Source organism: Urocitellus parryii, chromosome 5, assembly GCF_045843805.1.
Source record: "Urocitellus parryii isolate mUroPar1 chromosome 5, mUroPar1.hap1, whole genome shotgun sequence".
NCBI lineage: Eukaryota > Metazoa > Chordata > Mammalia > Rodentia > Sciuridae > Urocitellus > Urocitellus parryii.
This window is the reverse complement of record NC_135535.1, coordinates 161,699,666-161,719,196: the sequence shown is the minus strand read 5'-3', so window position 1 is coordinate 161,719,196 and position 19,531 is coordinate 161,699,666. Positions and strand designations below refer to the sequence as shown.

At 33.5% G+C, this 19,531-nt stretch overlaps 1 protein-coding gene across 2 annotated transcripts in view; it reads right to left on the bottom strand.

The window, feature by feature from the left end:
• Adk (adenosine kinase) overlaps window positions 1-19,531 on the bottom strand; it is a 468,242-nt gene that overhangs the window by 78,367 nt on the left and 370,344 nt on the right. For both annotated transcript variants that reach the window (XM_026390231.2, XM_026390232.2), the window contains exon 9: window positions 11,286-11,400. In XM_026390231.2, coding sequence (XP_026246016.1) covers window positions 11,286-11,400 — 115 coding nt within the window. The remainder of the gene's footprint in view (window positions 1-11,285; window positions 11,401-19,531) is intronic.

Genomic DNA, 19,531 nt, shown 5'->3' with positions numbered 1-19,531 from the left:
CTTAGAGCTTATTTGGCATAAGCTCTGAGAACCATCATTGATCAATTATGAACTGGATCATATATGGACATTTTCTTGGGTCAAGGAGTATGTGGGCATGTTTCTACAAGAAGCTTTGTCATTCTAAAGTCTCCTGGCACTGATCTTATGATTAACTATAAAGTAGAAGCGGATAGTCATCCTTTAAATACAGTATGCATTCTGAGACATAAGATGAACTAGGGCTTTTCTAACCTTGATGTTATTAATACTTGGGGCCAGATGATTCTTGTTGTGGGTGGCTATCCTGTGCATTAAGGATGTACAATGACATCCTGCCCTCTATACACTAGATGCCAGCGGAGCCCTGACTCCTGTGCCCTAGTCAGTTGTCACAAACAAAAGTGAGAGAAAAAATTGTTCCTGGTTGAAAAACATGGCTGCAAGCAAATGAGGCAACATGGTGTAGAACATGTTAGATTAGAATGGGATTCAATAGGTGAGTTCTCATCTAGATGCTATTGTCCTAATTTGAGATCTTGAGGAAATGACCTAATCCACCTAAGGACCTTATATAACAAATTAACAAATTAATACTTAATTTTCTTGGCCTATGATTTTGTTATTTTTTTTTGTAGTTGTAGATGAACAACATGCCTTTATTTATTTATTTTTAAATGTGGTGCTAAGGATGAACCTGGTGCTTCAACACATGCTAGGCAAGCACTCTGCCACAGAGCTATAACCCCAGCCCATATTTTTAAATTTTATACTGAACAGCGACTTTGAGTTTAGTATGTAAAAATATATCTTGTAGTAAATCAACTCTCACACCATAAACAAGCAGAAAAACTTCAGAAATTTAAATAAATTTAGTAAATTTAATAAATAAATTTAATAAATTTAAATAAATAAATGAAAGTATAAGAAAGCCACCAAAGTTTCCAAACTTAACAGTATAAGATCCCAGAGAAAAGAAAATCTTCAAAAACTAAGCTAGCATTTTAAAAGTTGTTTTCCCCTTCAGGGCATTTTCAAATTCTCATGTTGGGTGAGAGGCTGAGAATCTGGGCACCATGTTATTACTAGGAGGCAGAGAAGCCAACAGAGCTTTTGGCAATCTCATGGGAGTAGTGAGACAAAAATTGGAGCATTCAAGTGCCAAGGCAGTCAGAATTGAGGGGTTCTGATCCTGAGAAGCACTGAAAAACAATAAAGCACGTCTGAAAATCTGGGGTTTTCTTCCTCAGGTATTTGCCAAATCTATCAGGGAGCAGAACAGGAGGTCCAGACATCAAGCAGAAGATTTCTAGAAGAAAGAGTGATGTTTCTGATAGTTGTAAGAAGAAGGAGGGGAAAAAAAAAAAGCCTATGGCATAGAAGTAGGGAACAAATCAGAGGTAGACTCAACCTTACACAACCTTTGAGATTGTTTAGTCCCAAATCTATCTTTACTCTATGTGCCTTCTACAGGAAGATGATATCAATAACAGAAAATCCTATAATTTTTAGAAATTAAAAAAAATTTATTTTAAGTTGTAGATGAACAATACGTTTATTTTATTTTTATGTGGTGCTGAGGATTGAACCCAGTGCCTCACAGGTGCTAGGCCAGCACTCTACTATTGAGCCACAACCCCAGTCCCAGAAAACCCTATAATTTATTATGAAAAATGTTTAACATTTGACAAAAAATTATTGGGCAATTAAAAAAATATTATCTCAAGGAAAAGAAGTCAAAAGAAACAGATGTTCAGATAACTAAAATACTGCAGTTTTAGATAAGGAATTACTATTGTTGTGATTAATATGTTAAAAAAAGACAAAAAGGGAAAGGATTACAGTATAGAACTGGGATCAATAAAAACAATGAAATAATTTAGAAAATGAAAAATATGACTAGTGAAATAAAGAACTAAATAGATGCCGTGAAATGTAGAATGGACAAAGCAGAAAATTATAAGTATATAGGTCAGTGCAAAATATATAGGCTAAAGCTTGAGATTGAAAAGAAAGAAAATTTAGAAAAGAGTAAAAAAGACATATGGGGTACAATGAAAAACTTCGAATATATGAATAAATGGAATCCTGATAGGAAGAGATGGATCCTGTTTTTAAAGAGATAATGGCTAACATTTTCCCCAAACTGATGAGTTACTTATCACAGATTTAAGAAGCACCAAAACTCCAGCAGGATAAATATAAGGAACCAAGCACAAAAGTTAAATTTGAAGAAAAATTCTTAAACACAGCCAGAGAAAATAGAAATATTACAATCAAAGGATCTAGAGTAAGACTAACAGCTGACTTCTCAACAAAAACAAGAGGCTCTGAAAAATAATGGAAGACCATTTATAAAGAGCTCAAAAAAACATAACTCCCAACCTAGAGAATGGTACTCATTGAAAGGGGGAAAGACCAAACAAACTGAAAAACTGAGATAATTTATGCACCAAGTGAAATACTAAATGAAGCTGTTTAGGCAGATTAAGACACAGAAATGCAGGAAGAAAAGCAATGGAAGGAGTGAATTTGCACAAAAAATAGTATCTTTTCTCCTCGAGGTTTTAAAATACATTTAAAATTAAAACAAAAAGAAACAAAAATCTAAAAGGATGACCTTTGGGATGATGTAGCTCAGTGGTAGAGCACGCATGGGTGGTTCAACCCCCAGTACAATGCCCCCCTCCTGCTGAAAAAGAATGCATAAAGTAACTGAAAATCTTACAAAAGACACACACATTCAAAAACACATACACAATATCTCTATACTGAAAATAACAAAACATTTTAATAAATATTATACATCATCTAAATTTTTTTAATGTGTTATTGGGGATTAAACCCATTAAATTCATGCTAGGCAAGCTCCCTACCACTAAGCTAAATGCTCAGCCTTTTTTATTTTGAGACAAGGTCTCACTAAATTGCCTAGGATGGCCTCAAACTTGTGAACTGATACAGGCGTGTGCCACTGTACCAGCACAGACCACCTAAATTAATAGAGGGAATTACTCTATAGATTGGGAGACAAAATAATGTAAGGATGTCAATTATCACTAAGTTGAATTGCTGAGTCAATACAATCTGAAAAACATTCTAGTAAGGAATTAAGAATTTTGGGGGTGGTAGAAATTAACAAACTCATTCTAGAATTTATGTAAAAATGCAAAAGGAAAGAAAAGCTAGGACAATCTAGAAGAATAACGTTGGAAGACTGATACTACCAGATAAAAGGACTGATTATAAACTAATTAATTAGGAGAGTATGCAACTGGTAAAGAACAGAAAATGAGAATAATAGAATATAACAGAGAATCTAGAAAAAGATTAATATATGCAAGGTTCTCTGAAATGTGAAAGATGTCAATATAGTACAGTCAGGTAAAGGGTTTTCCTCTCAATGAATGATGTTGGGTCCACTGGCTAGTGATATGGACATAAGAAATGAACCATACCCCTACTCTACATTATATGTAAAAATTAATTCTAGATGGACTAAAGTGTGAACAATAAAAGGAAATCTTCATGGGTTGGGGATATGCTAAGACTTTCTTTAAAGGAATATGAGAAGCACTAATCGTAAGGGGAAAATATGAATTGAACTGTACTAAAATTAAGAGCAAAAGACACCATAAAGAGAATGAAGACGCAAGCCAAAGAATGGGATAAGACATGTGCAATAAAACAAAAAGATTTACATGCAGATTATAAAAGAATTACAAGTCAGTAGGACAACCTAACAAGGGAATAGGATTTCAACAGGAATGTCACAACAGAAGATATCCAAAAAATAGGTGGATGAAAATATGCCTTATTGCATTACACACCAGGAAAATTCCAATTAAAAATCATAACAGGATACTATACTATTACACATTCATGAGAATGGCTAAAATTTTAAAAAGATGGGTAGTTACAAATTCTGGTAAAGACGTGGAACAATCAGAGCACCTTGCTGATGGGAGTTCACACTGCTATGGCTGTTAGGAAATCATGGACCGAAGAACAAAACTCTTCTGTATCCTAACTATGGTCATGGTTACAAGATCTATATAATTACCAAAATCTACAGAATCTGATACTTCACAGAGGAAATTTTTATTTATTGAAATCTGATAAAGACATGAAAGGAAACCAAGATGGAATACTATAGGTATTACAAATGAATAATGTAATCACACTAAAGTGGATGGAATAAAAGAACGAAAAGTTACTTTAGATGACAGTATTCTGACTGGACAATGGAAAAAAAAGACAAAAAGAATTGTAAATGAATACTACAGTAAGTACATCTGTTTCTCACAAGGATATAGATAGGCATTTCAAAACTACCTTAGAATACAACAAATAAGTAAATACATTTTAGAGAATAGAGTCAGAATTTCCTATGTCAGAAAGTTGTAAATAAGAAAGGGCAAAGTCTAGAATGAATCTTGTATTGTATGACTGGAATAAGATGTACAATGGCTTAAAAAAAGCATATAAACAGATACAGAAATAAATATAGCTTAGTATAATACATATATTGCTGAGCTCTGTTTACCAAGAGGGCCTAGGAAGGATGACATTCAAGGAGTAAAAAGCATATATACTATTCAGATTTGGGATTCTTTTTTTTTAATATTTATTTTTTAGTTGTAGTTGAATACAATACCTTTATTTTATTCATTTTTATGTGGTGCTGAGGATTGAACCCAGGGCTTTGCACGTTCTAGGCGAGCACTCTACCGCTGAGCCACAACCCCAGAGAAACATGTACCAATTCTAAATACCATTCTTCAATAAAAGGAATCAAGGTTCCTTGGAGAAGTGTTGATTCAAGAACTGAGGCAGGGAAAATTCAACATGAGTCTGGCACATTCTTGTCAAAAAGTAAAAAAGTATACCTGGGTGCAGTGGTACACACCTCTAATCCCAGTGGTTTGGGAGGCTGAGGCAGGATTGTGAATTCAAAGCCAGCCTCAGCAAAAGTGAGCCACTAAACAACTCAGTGAGACCCTGTCTCTTAAATAGGCCTGGGGATATGGCTCAGGGGTTGAATGCCCCTGGGTTCAACCCCTGGACCAAAAACAGTAAAAAAATTCACAAAAAAGGATGGGAACAGAGCCAGACAAAAATTCTACATACTGGGATTCCATTTTAAAAATAGGCAGTAGTGGTAAGAGTAGACACTAAGATAATGGTTGCCTTTGATGGGGTTAAAGATTAGGAGGGGGCTTCTACAGTGCTGTACATGTACTATTTATTGATCTGGTTGTAGTTAAACAGGTGTGCCCATTTAATGAAAAGTTGTATCAATTTTGTATGCATGTTATACTTCAATACAAACTATATGTGGTATTTTGCATTTTGAGTGTGGTAGTTTGTTACATGTTATTTAGGAAAACATGTGAATTTTAATATATGTAATCTATATCCCAATAAATCAGACTTAGCAGTCTTTCCAGAAATCAATGCTATCTGCCTAGGGTAGGCTATCTCCCATTCTGCCTTGCAGTAGGATCCTATGTGATAGAAAGCTGGCAGTTAAAAGAAGTCTTATTTCTTCAGGCCTGAGATCACTAATTGTACAAATGATGCATCAAAGGTATTATTTTGTGAGGACTGATGATAGTTCTACAAGTTATTCTAAATCATTTGATCTCTTGGTTCTAAATTATTTTGATCTCTTATCTTTTATAGCTATAATAATACAAAAATGGAACAACTTGGTTGTTTATATTCATAGGTAACAAACACATTTTTCTTTAAAATCTTACCTAGTAAGAATATTTTTTTGTGTGTGAATGCCATACACAAACATTCTAAAAGAATGCTACTTAATTTGTTCTGTTCTTACTACCACCAACCTATATCAATAAGATCATCATTTAAAATTGGTTTGGCTGCAGTAGAGATAGCATTTTTCAAAATGATTTACATTAATATTTGTAGGAGTAGGGAGGGATGGTGTGTTGACATTATTCTTCCAATTGCTGAGATTGTTTTCCTTTAAAGTTTGCATTTTCTATTGCATACTCTCTGCTTACTAGAATTGCAAATCATACTGATCTTTTCTTATAGAATAATGGAGAACATTGAATGTTTTTGTAGAACATGAAAACTTAACTAGCAGAGGAGATAACAAGTTTTTAAAGTACCAGGAACATGAACACAAGTAACTTTGATACCATCATTTACTTATAATGACACAGTACACTGTGATAAGACTATGTTAAATTAGAACTATCTTGAAGTTGGGGGCTATTTAATCTGTAGATCACCTGTAAGAGTCAATGAGCCCTTGATACTTTTTGACAGGATAAGAAAGAGAAACATGTACCAAGGCCTCACTTACTGAAGAACTAGATATTTAGTTATTTAGTTTTCATCATCCATAGTACGATAAAGACTGGCAACATTATCAAATCACCTAACTGAATGATTCTCAAAGTGAGAGGTGCAAATAGACAACATTGCTATATCACATAAGGGAACTTTTCAACAAATACACAGCACTATACTTCTCTTCCCCCATCAACATTTCCATACATCTCCTTGAGAATGCCTATTTTAATGCTGTGCAGATTGAGGAGAAGTGATTTAACAAGACAGGACTGTATTTATGAAAAACTCACAGGTAATTTTGATAAGATAGCAATAGACTTACTTCCACTTAAAAACTCTGACCTAACATATTTTCTTCCTTTGTGCAAAATTACAATTCAGATTGCCCAGAAAGAATTATGAAAGTACTCAAAAGAGAAGAGACTATAATTTATTCTTCAGAGGACCTATTACTGTTTCATAACTGCCATGGTGTGAAATGCATTATTTTCTATTTAGAACAAAAATCCTATTGCTTTTTCTAATTATTAGTGATATATTTATTACAAAAACTTGGAGAAATTTAAACTTTCTATAAAGTACTATATATATACACACACACACATATATATACATATATCCACATGTACATATGTTTGTGTGCGTAAAATTATGTTTTTTTTTACAACAGGCTGCAATATAATAAGGCATTAAAGTATGAAGACTTTATTAGGTTTCTGCCCATTAGCTTAGTCTTAGTTTTTCTAAAGTTTATAGACACAGAAATTATTTGTTTCACTTGGCTCCCATGTTAATAAACAGGCTTATTTAACATTTATTAAAAGGATCAAAATGAATAGTCATCTTTTATTTTCTGCCTTCATTCCCAACCTCTTACTCTGTTTGAAATGTTAAATGCCTTTTGAACTGTGGTAATATACCTAATAAAATTTATCATTTTAATCATTCATGAGTGTACAGCAACTGAGTATATTCATATTGCTATATAAAGATCATCACCATTAATCTCTACAACTTTTTTCATCTTGAGAAACTGAAACACTATATCCATTAAATGATAAATCTCCATTCTTCCCTACCCCAACCTTTGGCTAACACTGTTCCACTGTCCCTAAAAATTTGACTACTCTAAATATCTCATGTAAGTAGGATCAAACAATACTTTCCTTTGAAGCTGGCTTATTTTACTTACTATAGTGTCTTCAAGGTTCATCAACATTATGGCATGTATCAGAATTTCCTTTTTAAGATTAAATATATTTCATTGTAAATATAAATGTGTATGTGTGTGTCCACATGCCAATGAGTGTATACATGCATATCATGTTTGGTTTATTCGTTAATTTGTAGATTGATACTTGGGTTTGTTTCTACTTTTTGGCTACTGTGAATAATACCACTACAAACATGGGTGCATATATACCTATTTAAGTTCCTGCTTTCAATTTCTTCCCAAAGTGCAGTTGCCTACCTTTTTACTCTCTCTAGTCTAGTCTCCAGTGCCTAGCCTTCCCTCAAATAAATTTGTTTGGGAACTCAATTAGCCTGTAAGTACTGAAACAAAGATTGATATACAACAGAACCTTTGAGCTGGATGGAAACCCAATCTGAAAGAGAGATGAGCAGTAAAACAGGGTGAGTGGAAAACTTTCTAAATTTGCCGACTATTTAAATAAGAATTTAAATAATTAAATTTATAAAAGAAAGTGGTTTACAGAAAATCATATCTCAATATGAGATAGGTCTTTAGAATAAAACACTAAGGAAACTGATTTTGTTAACATTAACATTATTGCTAAATGCCACAAACTTAACAGTGTGATCGTTTAAAAATACTCTAGTGTGAGGCAAGGCACAATACTCCTAATTAGTGTTTTAATAAGTGTCTTAGCACTGCCTTGTGCCATTCTGGAATGTCACTTATGGAAAATTAAGGGACACTTTCCCTCCCTATCTTCCATTAGTATTTTAATGCTAGGAGGTGGGAAAAAGCTGATCCATATTCAAGAGGAAAGGAGGGAAAACAATAACAAATTGGCATCTCTTCTGTGAATTGCCCTACAGGCCAAGCATTTTTATGTTCTTAATCATTATTAAATGACTTAACATGACACCCAGAGCCTGGCGAATGATTGCATCCTGACATGAGAACGAATTACAAATGAAATGAAAGATCAAGCCGTATTAGAGGACTGCCTCTGGGAAATGAAAATCTTTAATTCTCTTTTATTATTGACATTTATTTGGCTGCCATGAATAACAACATAGCAAAGAGATTCAGCTCTGCTTGTGCACTGAATAGCTTATCCCAAGGCTCAAAACTGCATTAACATTTATCATGTTTGCTTTTGTAGCTGACACCACTGAACAGATTCTCTATCCATCTTGTATTTATCATGCATTGCAGATATAGTGCATCCTCTAATTTCAGTTCATTTTCATATGGTAGGAAGGGCAAAGATTAGCCAGTGTCTTGCCTCAAATAAATTTCTGATTGTAAGCATTCTTAAGAATGGTTTAATAGATTTAATAAAGAATAAAATAAGTTCTGAAGGAAATTCAGTAGCTAGATAGGAAGGATAATTTTCCATTCTGGTAAAATGGTGCAAATTCATAATGAAGAAAAAAACTTGTATGATATGTATATCTGGAATGCAGAAAGCTTTCAAATGAATGTCTCCATAAAGAGCAACCTAATGGCATTTTATGAAGCTGAAGGTGGAACTATATTTCCTATGAGTAGACTGCATGTTTTTCACTTTTCTAAACCGTTCATTGCTAAGACATGAAATGGCCATATATATAGGAAAATGGCAAATCAGATAGTTTGTATCAAGGCAGGGATATCCTATCAAGGTTTATGTCTTCTCTCTCACACAAATTAACAACTGTGGCTTTTCCTGCCAAAACAATAAAAGTTTGCATAGTACCTGGTGCCTTTGCTTACATAAGCCTCTTTGGAATGTGCCTTTTGTTTTTTTTCTTTTTGCAGTACTGGGGATTAAACCCAGGACCTCATGAATGCTAAGCAAGTACTCTACTAGGAGTCACATTCTCAATCCTTTCTATTTTATTTTGAGATAGGATCTTGCTAAATTGCCCAGGCTATCCTCAAATTTGTATTCCTCCTGCCTTAGCCTCCAGAGCAGCTGGGATTATAGGCATGCCACCATCATGTCTTGCTATTGCCCACCTTTCTTTAAATCCCTCTTGCAATTAAAGGTTTAGTAAAGATATCAATTTATCTTGGGAAAACCATTTAACATCGTTCAATCTTGCTTGAATTCTATTTTTTACTTTTTAAAAAAACATTTTAATAATGAAAAATTTCAAACATATATACAGAGATAAGAGCATAATGACTGATTTTATGTCCACTGTCCAGCTTCAACAATGAACGCATGACCTCTTTTCATCAGTATCTCTACTTCACCATCTACTGCTCACTGAATTCTTTTGAAGCAAATCTCTGAATGTTACTTTTCACAATTCTATAATAAGAAAGAATTAATTATTTCCAGGGTATCTTTGCTTTAAGATTGAACAGTAAATTCATCTTTGACTCTTCAGGCTCTGTAATTTGATTCATCAAAAATACACTTCCTTTGTGCTATAATATCTTTCTTCAAGTTTTACTGACCTTCCTTTCTGAGTCAATACAATTCATATAGTTTGTCCCCATAAATAAAAAGTATAATTATACTTTTTACTCATGTTTTATGTGTATTAACTTCATTTCCCAGTTAGATCATATATATATATATATATATATATATATATATATAAATAAAAATTAGATGGACACAATACTTTTATTTATTTATTTATTTATTTTTATGTGGTGCTGAGGATTGAACCTAGTGCCTTATGTGTGCTAGGCAAGCGCTCTACCACTTGAGCCACAACTCCAGCCCCGAGTTAGATCTTTAAGAATCATATATTTCTGGCTGGGGATGTGGCTCAAGCGGTAGCGCGCTCGCCTGGCATGCGTGCGGCCTGGGTTCGATCCTCAGCACCACATACCAACAAAGAGGTTGTGTCCTCCAAGAACTAAAAAAAAATAAATATTGAAAATTCTCTTCTCTCTCTCTCTCTCTCTCTTTAAAACTAAAACAAGAACTAAAATAAATAAATAAATAAATATTAAAAATTCTCTCTCTCTCTTTCTCTCTCTCCTCTCTCACTCTCTCTTTAATTTTAAAAAAAAAAAGAATCATATATTTCAATGTTCAGCTGTGTACTACACAAACACAAAGGTAATAATTATTACTGTTTATAATAATCATTAATTAACTGGTTTTAATCTGAATGGTTCAGACAGAATTAAAAGGTTTTAATTTTGGCATTAACAGTAGGTAGCATCATATTGACACTATTAATCATGTTACCCAATAAAATGTTTGTACACTAGATGAAATTCCTAGTTTATTTCTATGAATGCTATGAAATATGTGGCTAAATAAAAACAAATATGAGATTTTCTTCTAGAAGGAAAATATGAGAAACATTTTTGAATTTTATTTATTTTAGTGTAAATTTTTTTAAGTAAAATGTATTCATTTTTAAGGAAAGACAATTCTAGACTAATGAAACCTCTAACATATCAAAGTTAATACAGTATATTAATATGGTTTATTTTATTTTTTTGGTACAAGGGATTGAACCCAGAGGTGCTTAACAACCACAGAGCCCAATTTTTCTTAATTTTTATTTTGAGACAGAGTCTTGCTAAGTTGCTTAGGGCCTCGCTAAATTGCTGAGGCTGGAAATTTCAATCCTCCTGCTTCAGCTTGAGTTGCTGGGATTATAGGCATGTGCAACCACACTCAGGTCAATGTGGTTTTATCGAACTGAATTTTAGTAAATTATTATTAAAATGAAAAATTCTAAAAGATATATTGTTGTGAATACATTATTATAAAAAGAATAAATAATTTTACTTTAATACTGATTTGTCACACAGTTTCAATATGTACCTGTAGCCATTATAGTGTCATCTTTCCCTTGAGTGAAGACCACGATTCGCTGCCTCTTCGAGTTCACTTTTGGCAGAGCTTGTGTCTTTCTGGCTATTTCTTTAATGTCTTTAGTCTATTAATAGAAAGGAGAAAAAAATTCTTGTAATCAAGAAATAAAAACTTTATTAGTAGATGAAAAATTTTCTTTCTGATGGGACCTGAGTATCTATTAGGAGACATTTTAGAAAAATTAACCATATACAAAAGTAAACAGAAGAGCACAATAACTTCTGAAGAATCCATCAATCTTCAAAACTTTAAACATGCAATAAAGCTTATTTCATGTATATCTTTAGCTACCTGCATTTCATATTCTGAAGCAAACTTAACAAGCACTGTATAATTTTATCTGTCTCTTAACAATAATGACTTAAATATAACCACAAAACTATAATATACTTTAAAAATTAACAATAATTCCTTAATATTGGCAAATGCCCAGTTAGTTTTCAAATTTCAATTAAGAGGAGTTTTTTTTTTTTAAGTATAGGAATATATAATTCTTTTAGAAGCTTACGGAACACAATTTTGGTGACTTTGCACATAATGCGATTGTTATGATGCCAAATTTTTCAAAATATTGAATGAGAGAAAGAAATGTTAACCTTTTTCCATGAAGATTTTTCTTTGAGACAGAAATTTAAAAATACTAGAAATGAATTCTTAAACCCTGATGCTATTTTTCACACCATATAGACCATGAATCTCAATATCATAAACATTCTGACTTAAAATCTAACTTTTGAATTAAAAGCAGAATCTTAAAAATCATGTTTTCAACCATTTTAGATACTTTAAAAATCCATGTCTGATTTTAGTGGACCTCCAAAACTGTTCATGGATTGTGTTGCTAGTAGTTTCCTCTAATGCTGTGCAAACTTTCAAATAGTTATAGAGAAAGAAACCAACCAGAGGGAAAATGAGAGTGGCATAAATGAAGTATACATGGGACAGAAAGAACAAGATATAGGTGGGAGAAAAAGTAGGAGCCAGAGAAGCCATAATGGTTACAAATAACATCAGAAAGTATGACATTTTTAAAGGTGTGATAATCTGTAGTAAAATATTTCTTGTTTGCTCATTAAATACTTAAGACAGTCCAGATAATATATGAAGCTGAACTTCTAATACACCTAGCAGAATAACTTCCAGAGGGCTGTTTTCTGAAAAGAAGTCACTTACAGTAGGTCAGTGCTGGTGACCTTTCAAACATGCTGACTATTTTGCTTTCAGTTGCTTATTTTAGAATAGAACTAAGCCTGAACTCTGATAAGATGAAAAAAAAAATCCCTGAGTTTTCGGTGACAGACTATTAGAAATAATTTTGTTCCAGTTGAAAGGAACAAAAATGCCATATATTAACAATGTCTTCACTCTATTAAATAAGTGTACACATTAATATGACTCACATAAATTCTATCAGGAGAGCACAAATATATTTTACTGCTATAAGATTTTTACTTATTAAATAAAGTTCTTATTTAATAAAGAGGCAGGTTCACTTTATCATCTTGGGAACAGAGTCTTATGCATGTACTAGATATTTTTGATTTTAAGACAGGGGCTGGCTAATGTTGCCTAGGTTGGCCTTGAACTCTGGGCTCAAGTGATCTTCCTGCCTCAGCATCCTGAGTAGCTAGGACTACCCATTAAGAAACACTGCACCCATATTTTTTTTTAAATGGAAGTCTTTCTTCAAGATGGTATAAGGAATAAATTAAGAATGTAATTCCATGGTTGCTTTCTGCCAACCCTGTGGGAAGACAGAGTTTGTTATGGGTCTTTGGTAATTTAATCAAAGAAACTTTTCTTATGTCTTGAATTCAATCTACCAGAATGTAAATTCAAGAGTGAAATAAACTTCCCAAATGCAAAACATATATCTTTTCAGATTTATGTAAACTTCATTCTGTTTGTATTCACATCTACAGTTTATGCACAATCGCTTTGTCACGTACTCTGGGATCACTGTCAGAAAGCATCTAATCTAAAATTCTCATTATGCCTTGAGGAGCCATTACTTGCTCGCAAGAGTTGATTCTCATCAAGTAAAAAAACTTTTCTCAAACCCTTATTCTATTTTCCCAAAGCTACATATTTCTGGTTCTATAGTATTTTCCCCTTCTCCACCCTCTTTAGGTTCTTCTTCACATTTAAGTTCACACATCTTCACAGAATAGTGAAATTACAAGACATTTTAGACTATGACAGAACTAGACATTATTTACATGACTTTGAGTAGGTTAGTAAGTCTCTAAGATTCTATTTAGTTGTCAACAAAACTAAGAAAATATTCAGTTATAAGATGTTAGGGCTGGTGGTCTAGCACAGTGGTAAAGTATGGGCTCAGCATGCACATGGCCTTGGGTTCAATCCCTAGCACCAAAGCTCCCCTTAATATACTTAATGATTACAAAAGGAAAATTAGTAATGTTACAGTGGAGAAAAATGATAGACATCACCTTCACCTTATTAATGGCAATGAGAAAGTAGTAACTTTACAGGACAAAACAGCAAATACCACCTTTGTCCAGAGATCAAGGTTAATGTCACCAGCAGTAAGATAATGTCACAGTGTTTACCTCTCTGACTTGATACACTGAGAAGTTATCACCAGTGACAATAAAAGCACAACTTTACATTTACAAAATGCCTCACAGTTTATAAAACTTTTCTCAACCTATCATTAATACATTTGATGCTCAAACAAACTATAAGACATAGATAGGGCACCACCCTAGCACAAATATAATTTACTACTATAGAATTTTTGCTTATGATTAAATATAGTTCTCATTTAATAAAGATAAAAGGCAAACAATTCTGTGGTTTTCCTGCCAACAATACATAATTTCAGATTAATCTTGAGAAATCATCAGACAAATTGAAATTAAGGGCTCAGGGCTCATCAAAATGATTGCCCAGGGGGCTGGGGTTGTAGTTCAGTGGTAGAGTGCTCACCTAGCATGCACAAGGCACTGGGTTTGATCCTCAGCACCACATAAATGTAAAATAAAGATATTGTGTCCACCTAAAACGTAAGAATAAATATTTTAAAAAATGACACATCAAAAGTATCAAGGTCATGAACAAGGCAAGAGTGAGAATTTGTCACAGACCAGAAGAGACTAAGAAAATATGTGGGATACTGGGTAAGATTCCAGAACAGAAAAAGCAAGTATGAAGAAAAACTGGTGAAATCAGAATAAAGCCTATAGTTTAGATTGTGGCAATGTACAAATGTTAATTTTCTGGTTTTGGACATAGAACATTGGTTATATAAGATGTTATCACTGGAGGAAGGTAGGTGAAAGATATATGGGAATTCTGATTATTTTTACAATTTTTCTAAGACTAAAGTTACTTTAAAATAAAAGGTTAAGGGGCTGGGTGGTAGAGCGCTCGCCTAGAATGTGCGAGACCTTGGGTTCGATCCTCAGCACCACATATAAATAAATAAAATAAAGGCATTGTGTCCAACTACACCTAAAATAAAAGGTTAAAAATAGTTGCTGTGAGGCTGAAAGAGAATTAATGTAGTATTTAGTGCATCCTAAATTAATATTCAGTAAATTAAATAATTCTTAATTTATTAAATATTTATTTAGTGAATTAAATAAATATTAATTTCACTCTTCTCAAAGTTTCTCATTTTATTATTCCTTAAAACTGTCAATCCAGGCTGGGGATGTGGCTCAAGCGGTAGCGCGCTCGCCTGGCATGCGTGCGACCCGGGTTCGATCCTCAGCACCACATACAAACAAAGATGTTGTGTCCGCCAAAAACTAAAAAATAAATATTAAAAAAAAATTCTCTCTCTCTCTCCCTCTCTCACATACTCTCTTAAAAAAAAAAAGTCAATCCTTTAGGTTGCTTCAAAATCTGTAGAAAGAGCCTCAAGAGTTTTAAATATTGAGAATTCAATTATAGTATACAATAGAGGGAGTAGAAAGATGAAAAGGGGAGAAGGCCAAGTTCACACAATTGAGTTATGAGCCATTACAGAGCTATAGAGTGATCATTAAATCTTAACTTTTGCAGGCAGCAGTTACTGCAATTATCCCTATTCTATAAATGAAAAAATGAAGAGCCACATATACAGCTCTAAAGAATTTATTAAATCTTCACTACTCTGGGAGCAGGTATTATTACTATTTCCCATTTTGCAGATGGGGAAACTGAGTCTCAGTGGTTTAATAATTTGCCTAAGTCCATAAGTATATGTAGTAAAGCCAGGATTATATCCCACAGCTTGACACCAGGAATCAGTACTACTATTCAGTTTTTTTTTTTTTTAATTGCAGTACTGGGGCTTGAACCCAGGAGTGCTCTGCCACCAAACTCCACTACCAGCCCCTTTATTTTTTTATTTTTTGACAGGGTCTTGCTAAGTTGCCCAGGCTGGCCTTGAACTTGTGATCCTTCTGCCTCAGCTTCCTGAGGAGACAGGGCTATAGATGTGTGCCACCATACCCAACTGGGATCATAGAACTCTTAACCAGTGTTCTGTGCAATCCCCAGTTTATATTGCTTCAATGAATTCTGGTAATGTGGTTTTTCGTTTTTATTATAACTACAGAATGTCAATCCTAAATCATTTTTCTGCTAAATTCACAAAAGCCATTCCTGATTGTGCATTTTTCTTAATTATCCTCGCTTGTATTTTTACACTAATGAATTTCAGTTAAGACATTTCTCGTTTTTCAAGGTCATTTTGAAGCCTAGTTTCCTTTCCCAATATGTTAGAGTATGAGAGAGAAAGCAGTGCTGAGCTTTAGTTCTGCTACTCATATGTATTAATTATGTGGCTGTGAACAAGTCATATAGCCTGTTTTTTATCTGTGGAACTGATACAACAATATATGCTCTATCTAAATCTCAAGGATTCTGAGTACTGAATGTATTAATGATATGTTGGAAAAGGTTTTATAAACTGAAGTATTTTATAAATATAAAATTATGCTTTTAACTGTGGCATATATACACAATTGAATATTACTCAGCTTTAAAGTATGAAAGTATGGCATTTGCCAGTAAATGGATGGAACTGGAGAATATTATGCTAAGTGAAATAAGCCAATCCCAAAGAACCAAAGGCTGAATGTTTTCTCTTGTATGTGGATGCTAATTCACAATGGGGATAGAGGGGACAAGAGAGGTAATTTGGAGTAGACAGAGGGGAATGAAGGGGGCATGGATGTAGGAATGATAGTAGATGAATCGAACATTATTACCCTATGTGCATATATGACTACATGACCTGTGTAACTCTACATCATGTATAACCAGAAAAATGGAAAGTTATACTCCATTTGTTTATGATGGGTCAAAATGCATTCTGTTGTCATGAACAACTAATTAGGATAAAAATATATAATCACACCCCTTAACTTTAGCCCTATCTTCCAAATTAAAGAATATATCCTCCTTATTCCATTTTTAACAAGTTGGTAATAACAAATTTTAGACAGCTTTGTCATAATTTGCCTACTTTTGTAGAATACTAGTTGTGGTATTCTCACTCATTCCCTCAGTTAAGCATTCAATTTTCTGATTTGTTTTCCAAATAGAAACTCCTGTAACAGTTATAGTATTTATATGATGTGTCAGTCACCAGTCTGATCTAATGCTCTTCCTTCCTCCTCCCTCACACCAATCCAGCCACACTGGCCTTCCATCAGTTTCTGTAGATCATAGTGCACTATACTCTTTCTTGTTTGGAGGCCTTTGTGTTCTTATTTTCTCTGTTTGAAATTTGTTTCCCTGTTTAATTGTTTGGCTTTTTGGTCTGCCATTGCTAGATATTCACTTTTTTTTTTTTTCAGATTTTTCTTTCTCAGACAGTCATTCCAAGACTGTCATATTTAAAACAGGAACCCCTCCCACATTCTCTTTCACAACATACACTCTGGTCATTTCTACCTTGTCTTCAGGGTTTATTCCAGAATGTCAAGCACACAGCAAGTGCTCAGTAAATATTTGTAATAAATTAAGAAAATTAGAAGACCATTTTATCTCTTTTCCCTTAAACTGTTTTAAAATCATCCTCTTTTGGGACCCAGGTACCTGTGAAAGTAGTAGTGCATTCTCATAGCCAACTGACTAAGTGGCTTTAATTTCAAAAACTGTGATTGTTCATAACCATCTTTGTAAAGAATACAGGAACTTTAGAATTACCTTAGAGAATTTGTTGAGAATCAACACCTTCTGAATATTCTCTAGATTTTCTATCCAGTGCTAATCAATGGAACTTTCTGAGATGATTAATATATTCTATACCTGCACTGTCCAATAAAGCCAACATGTAGCTACAGAAGTTACAGAACACTTAAAATCTGCCTCGGTCAACCCAGGGACCAAATTAAACAAACAAACAAAACACTAAAAAAATTTTGGAGGTATATTGCTCAGACTAGTCTCAAAGCTATTAAGATCAATTGATTCTCCTACTTGAGCTTTCCAAGGAGCTGGGACTACATGCTGGTACCACCATATATGGCTTTAGATTTTAAATTGTTTAATTTTAATTAATCTTAATTTAAATAGCAACACGTGGCTAGTGGATGCTGTATTGGATAGCATAGTTCTACACTTTTCTTTTTTGATGGAATTGCATCATAGAGTCATTGTTAATCAGAGAAGGACCACAAGCCTGGGATCCTCTGAGTAGAATCAGAAGCAATGGAGGAATTAGGATAAAGGAAAGATTGTTTTGTTTTCTCTGTGGACAGAGTATTATATCTTAGAAATCTAAAATAAGAAAATCAAAACTTCTTACTTGAAGTAAACTGAACACATGATCCAATGGTGAAGGCATAAATTCCCTTCATCTTTTGGCATGTACTCTATTGCAGAAACAATGAAGATACAGAGTGTATCTATATTTAGGTTTTGGAGGTATTTTCTTCAGTTGATTTAATTTAAATCAATTTCCAATAGTTTTTAGAGGCTTCATAATAAAATGTGCTTTTTTTAAGTACCTTATTTTTATTTAGGTTCTAAAACTATGAACCTTTAATCTGTTCAGCTCAAGACAAGGTAGATTTAAAAACACACTGCAGTCTAAACTTATTTTCCAGAATAATGAAAGGCCTTATGAAACTTTTTACTCCAAGAATTGTCATTTTAAATTCTTAGCAGGTCTGTCATTTAAATCAGGCACTATGCAATTTTCCATCATATATATATATATATATTCTCTTCTGCTTTGTGCTCTGCCCAGTTCCAGTTTTTATCTCATTCTCCAGTGCCCTCCTAAGCTCCTGCTTCTCACTGAAAATTGCCCAATTCATTTTAAAGATTAAAGATTTTTAAAAATAAAGATGATCTAAAATTTGCAAAAAAGCTAAGCAGAATATCATAAACAATGCCACTGAGGCTATTTCCTGATGAATAAACACTGGTTATTTTTAGAGGCATTTGGATCTGTCAGCAGACAGATCACTAGTGGCAACACTCAGTGGCTTTGGGAACTGATTGGGATTTATAATAGAAAATGAGGGTAGGACAGCAGTGCTGGTGGGAAGAAAAAAAACATGCTCACCTTTCCTTTCTCTTATATCTTTTCATTTCTCTTTTCTCAATCTTGCTCCAAATTTAGAAGCAATATTAAAGTTGGGAGAGATAAAATGCAGATTTTTGCTGGTTTGTCACACTAGACTTGAGAGTCTTAACACAATTCTATAGACAGAAAATTGTTAAGATAAAATGATTTATTCTTTTTTTACTCCATAAGAATACTAAGTTCCAAGCTTATGCTGTTATATGTCTAATTAAGTAAGTAATCTTTAATGACATTATAAAATCACTGAATTTCTCTAGATATAATCTATTTTATTAACAATGATTACTTGAGGCTGATCTAATTAGGGCTCATGTATATTGTGCCATGCTTTTAAGGATTTTGGGAACCCATAAAAGGACATATCAAGATACTATGTGCTTGATCCAATTTAACATATCACTGTCAACATCACTGACAGAGCAGTTTTGCTATGTCAGGAAGTAATAAGTTATGTGATTATAATCATCATCACTTTGCTTTTATGTTATAATTAATTATGGCAGATTAGTGGCAAAAAGAAACAATTCTAAAATCAGTAATAAAAGATAATGGAAGCCAGGTGTGGTGGTACATGCCTGTAATCCCAGCAACTTGGGAGGTTGAGGCAGGAGGATCGGGAGTTCAAACCCATCCTCAGCAA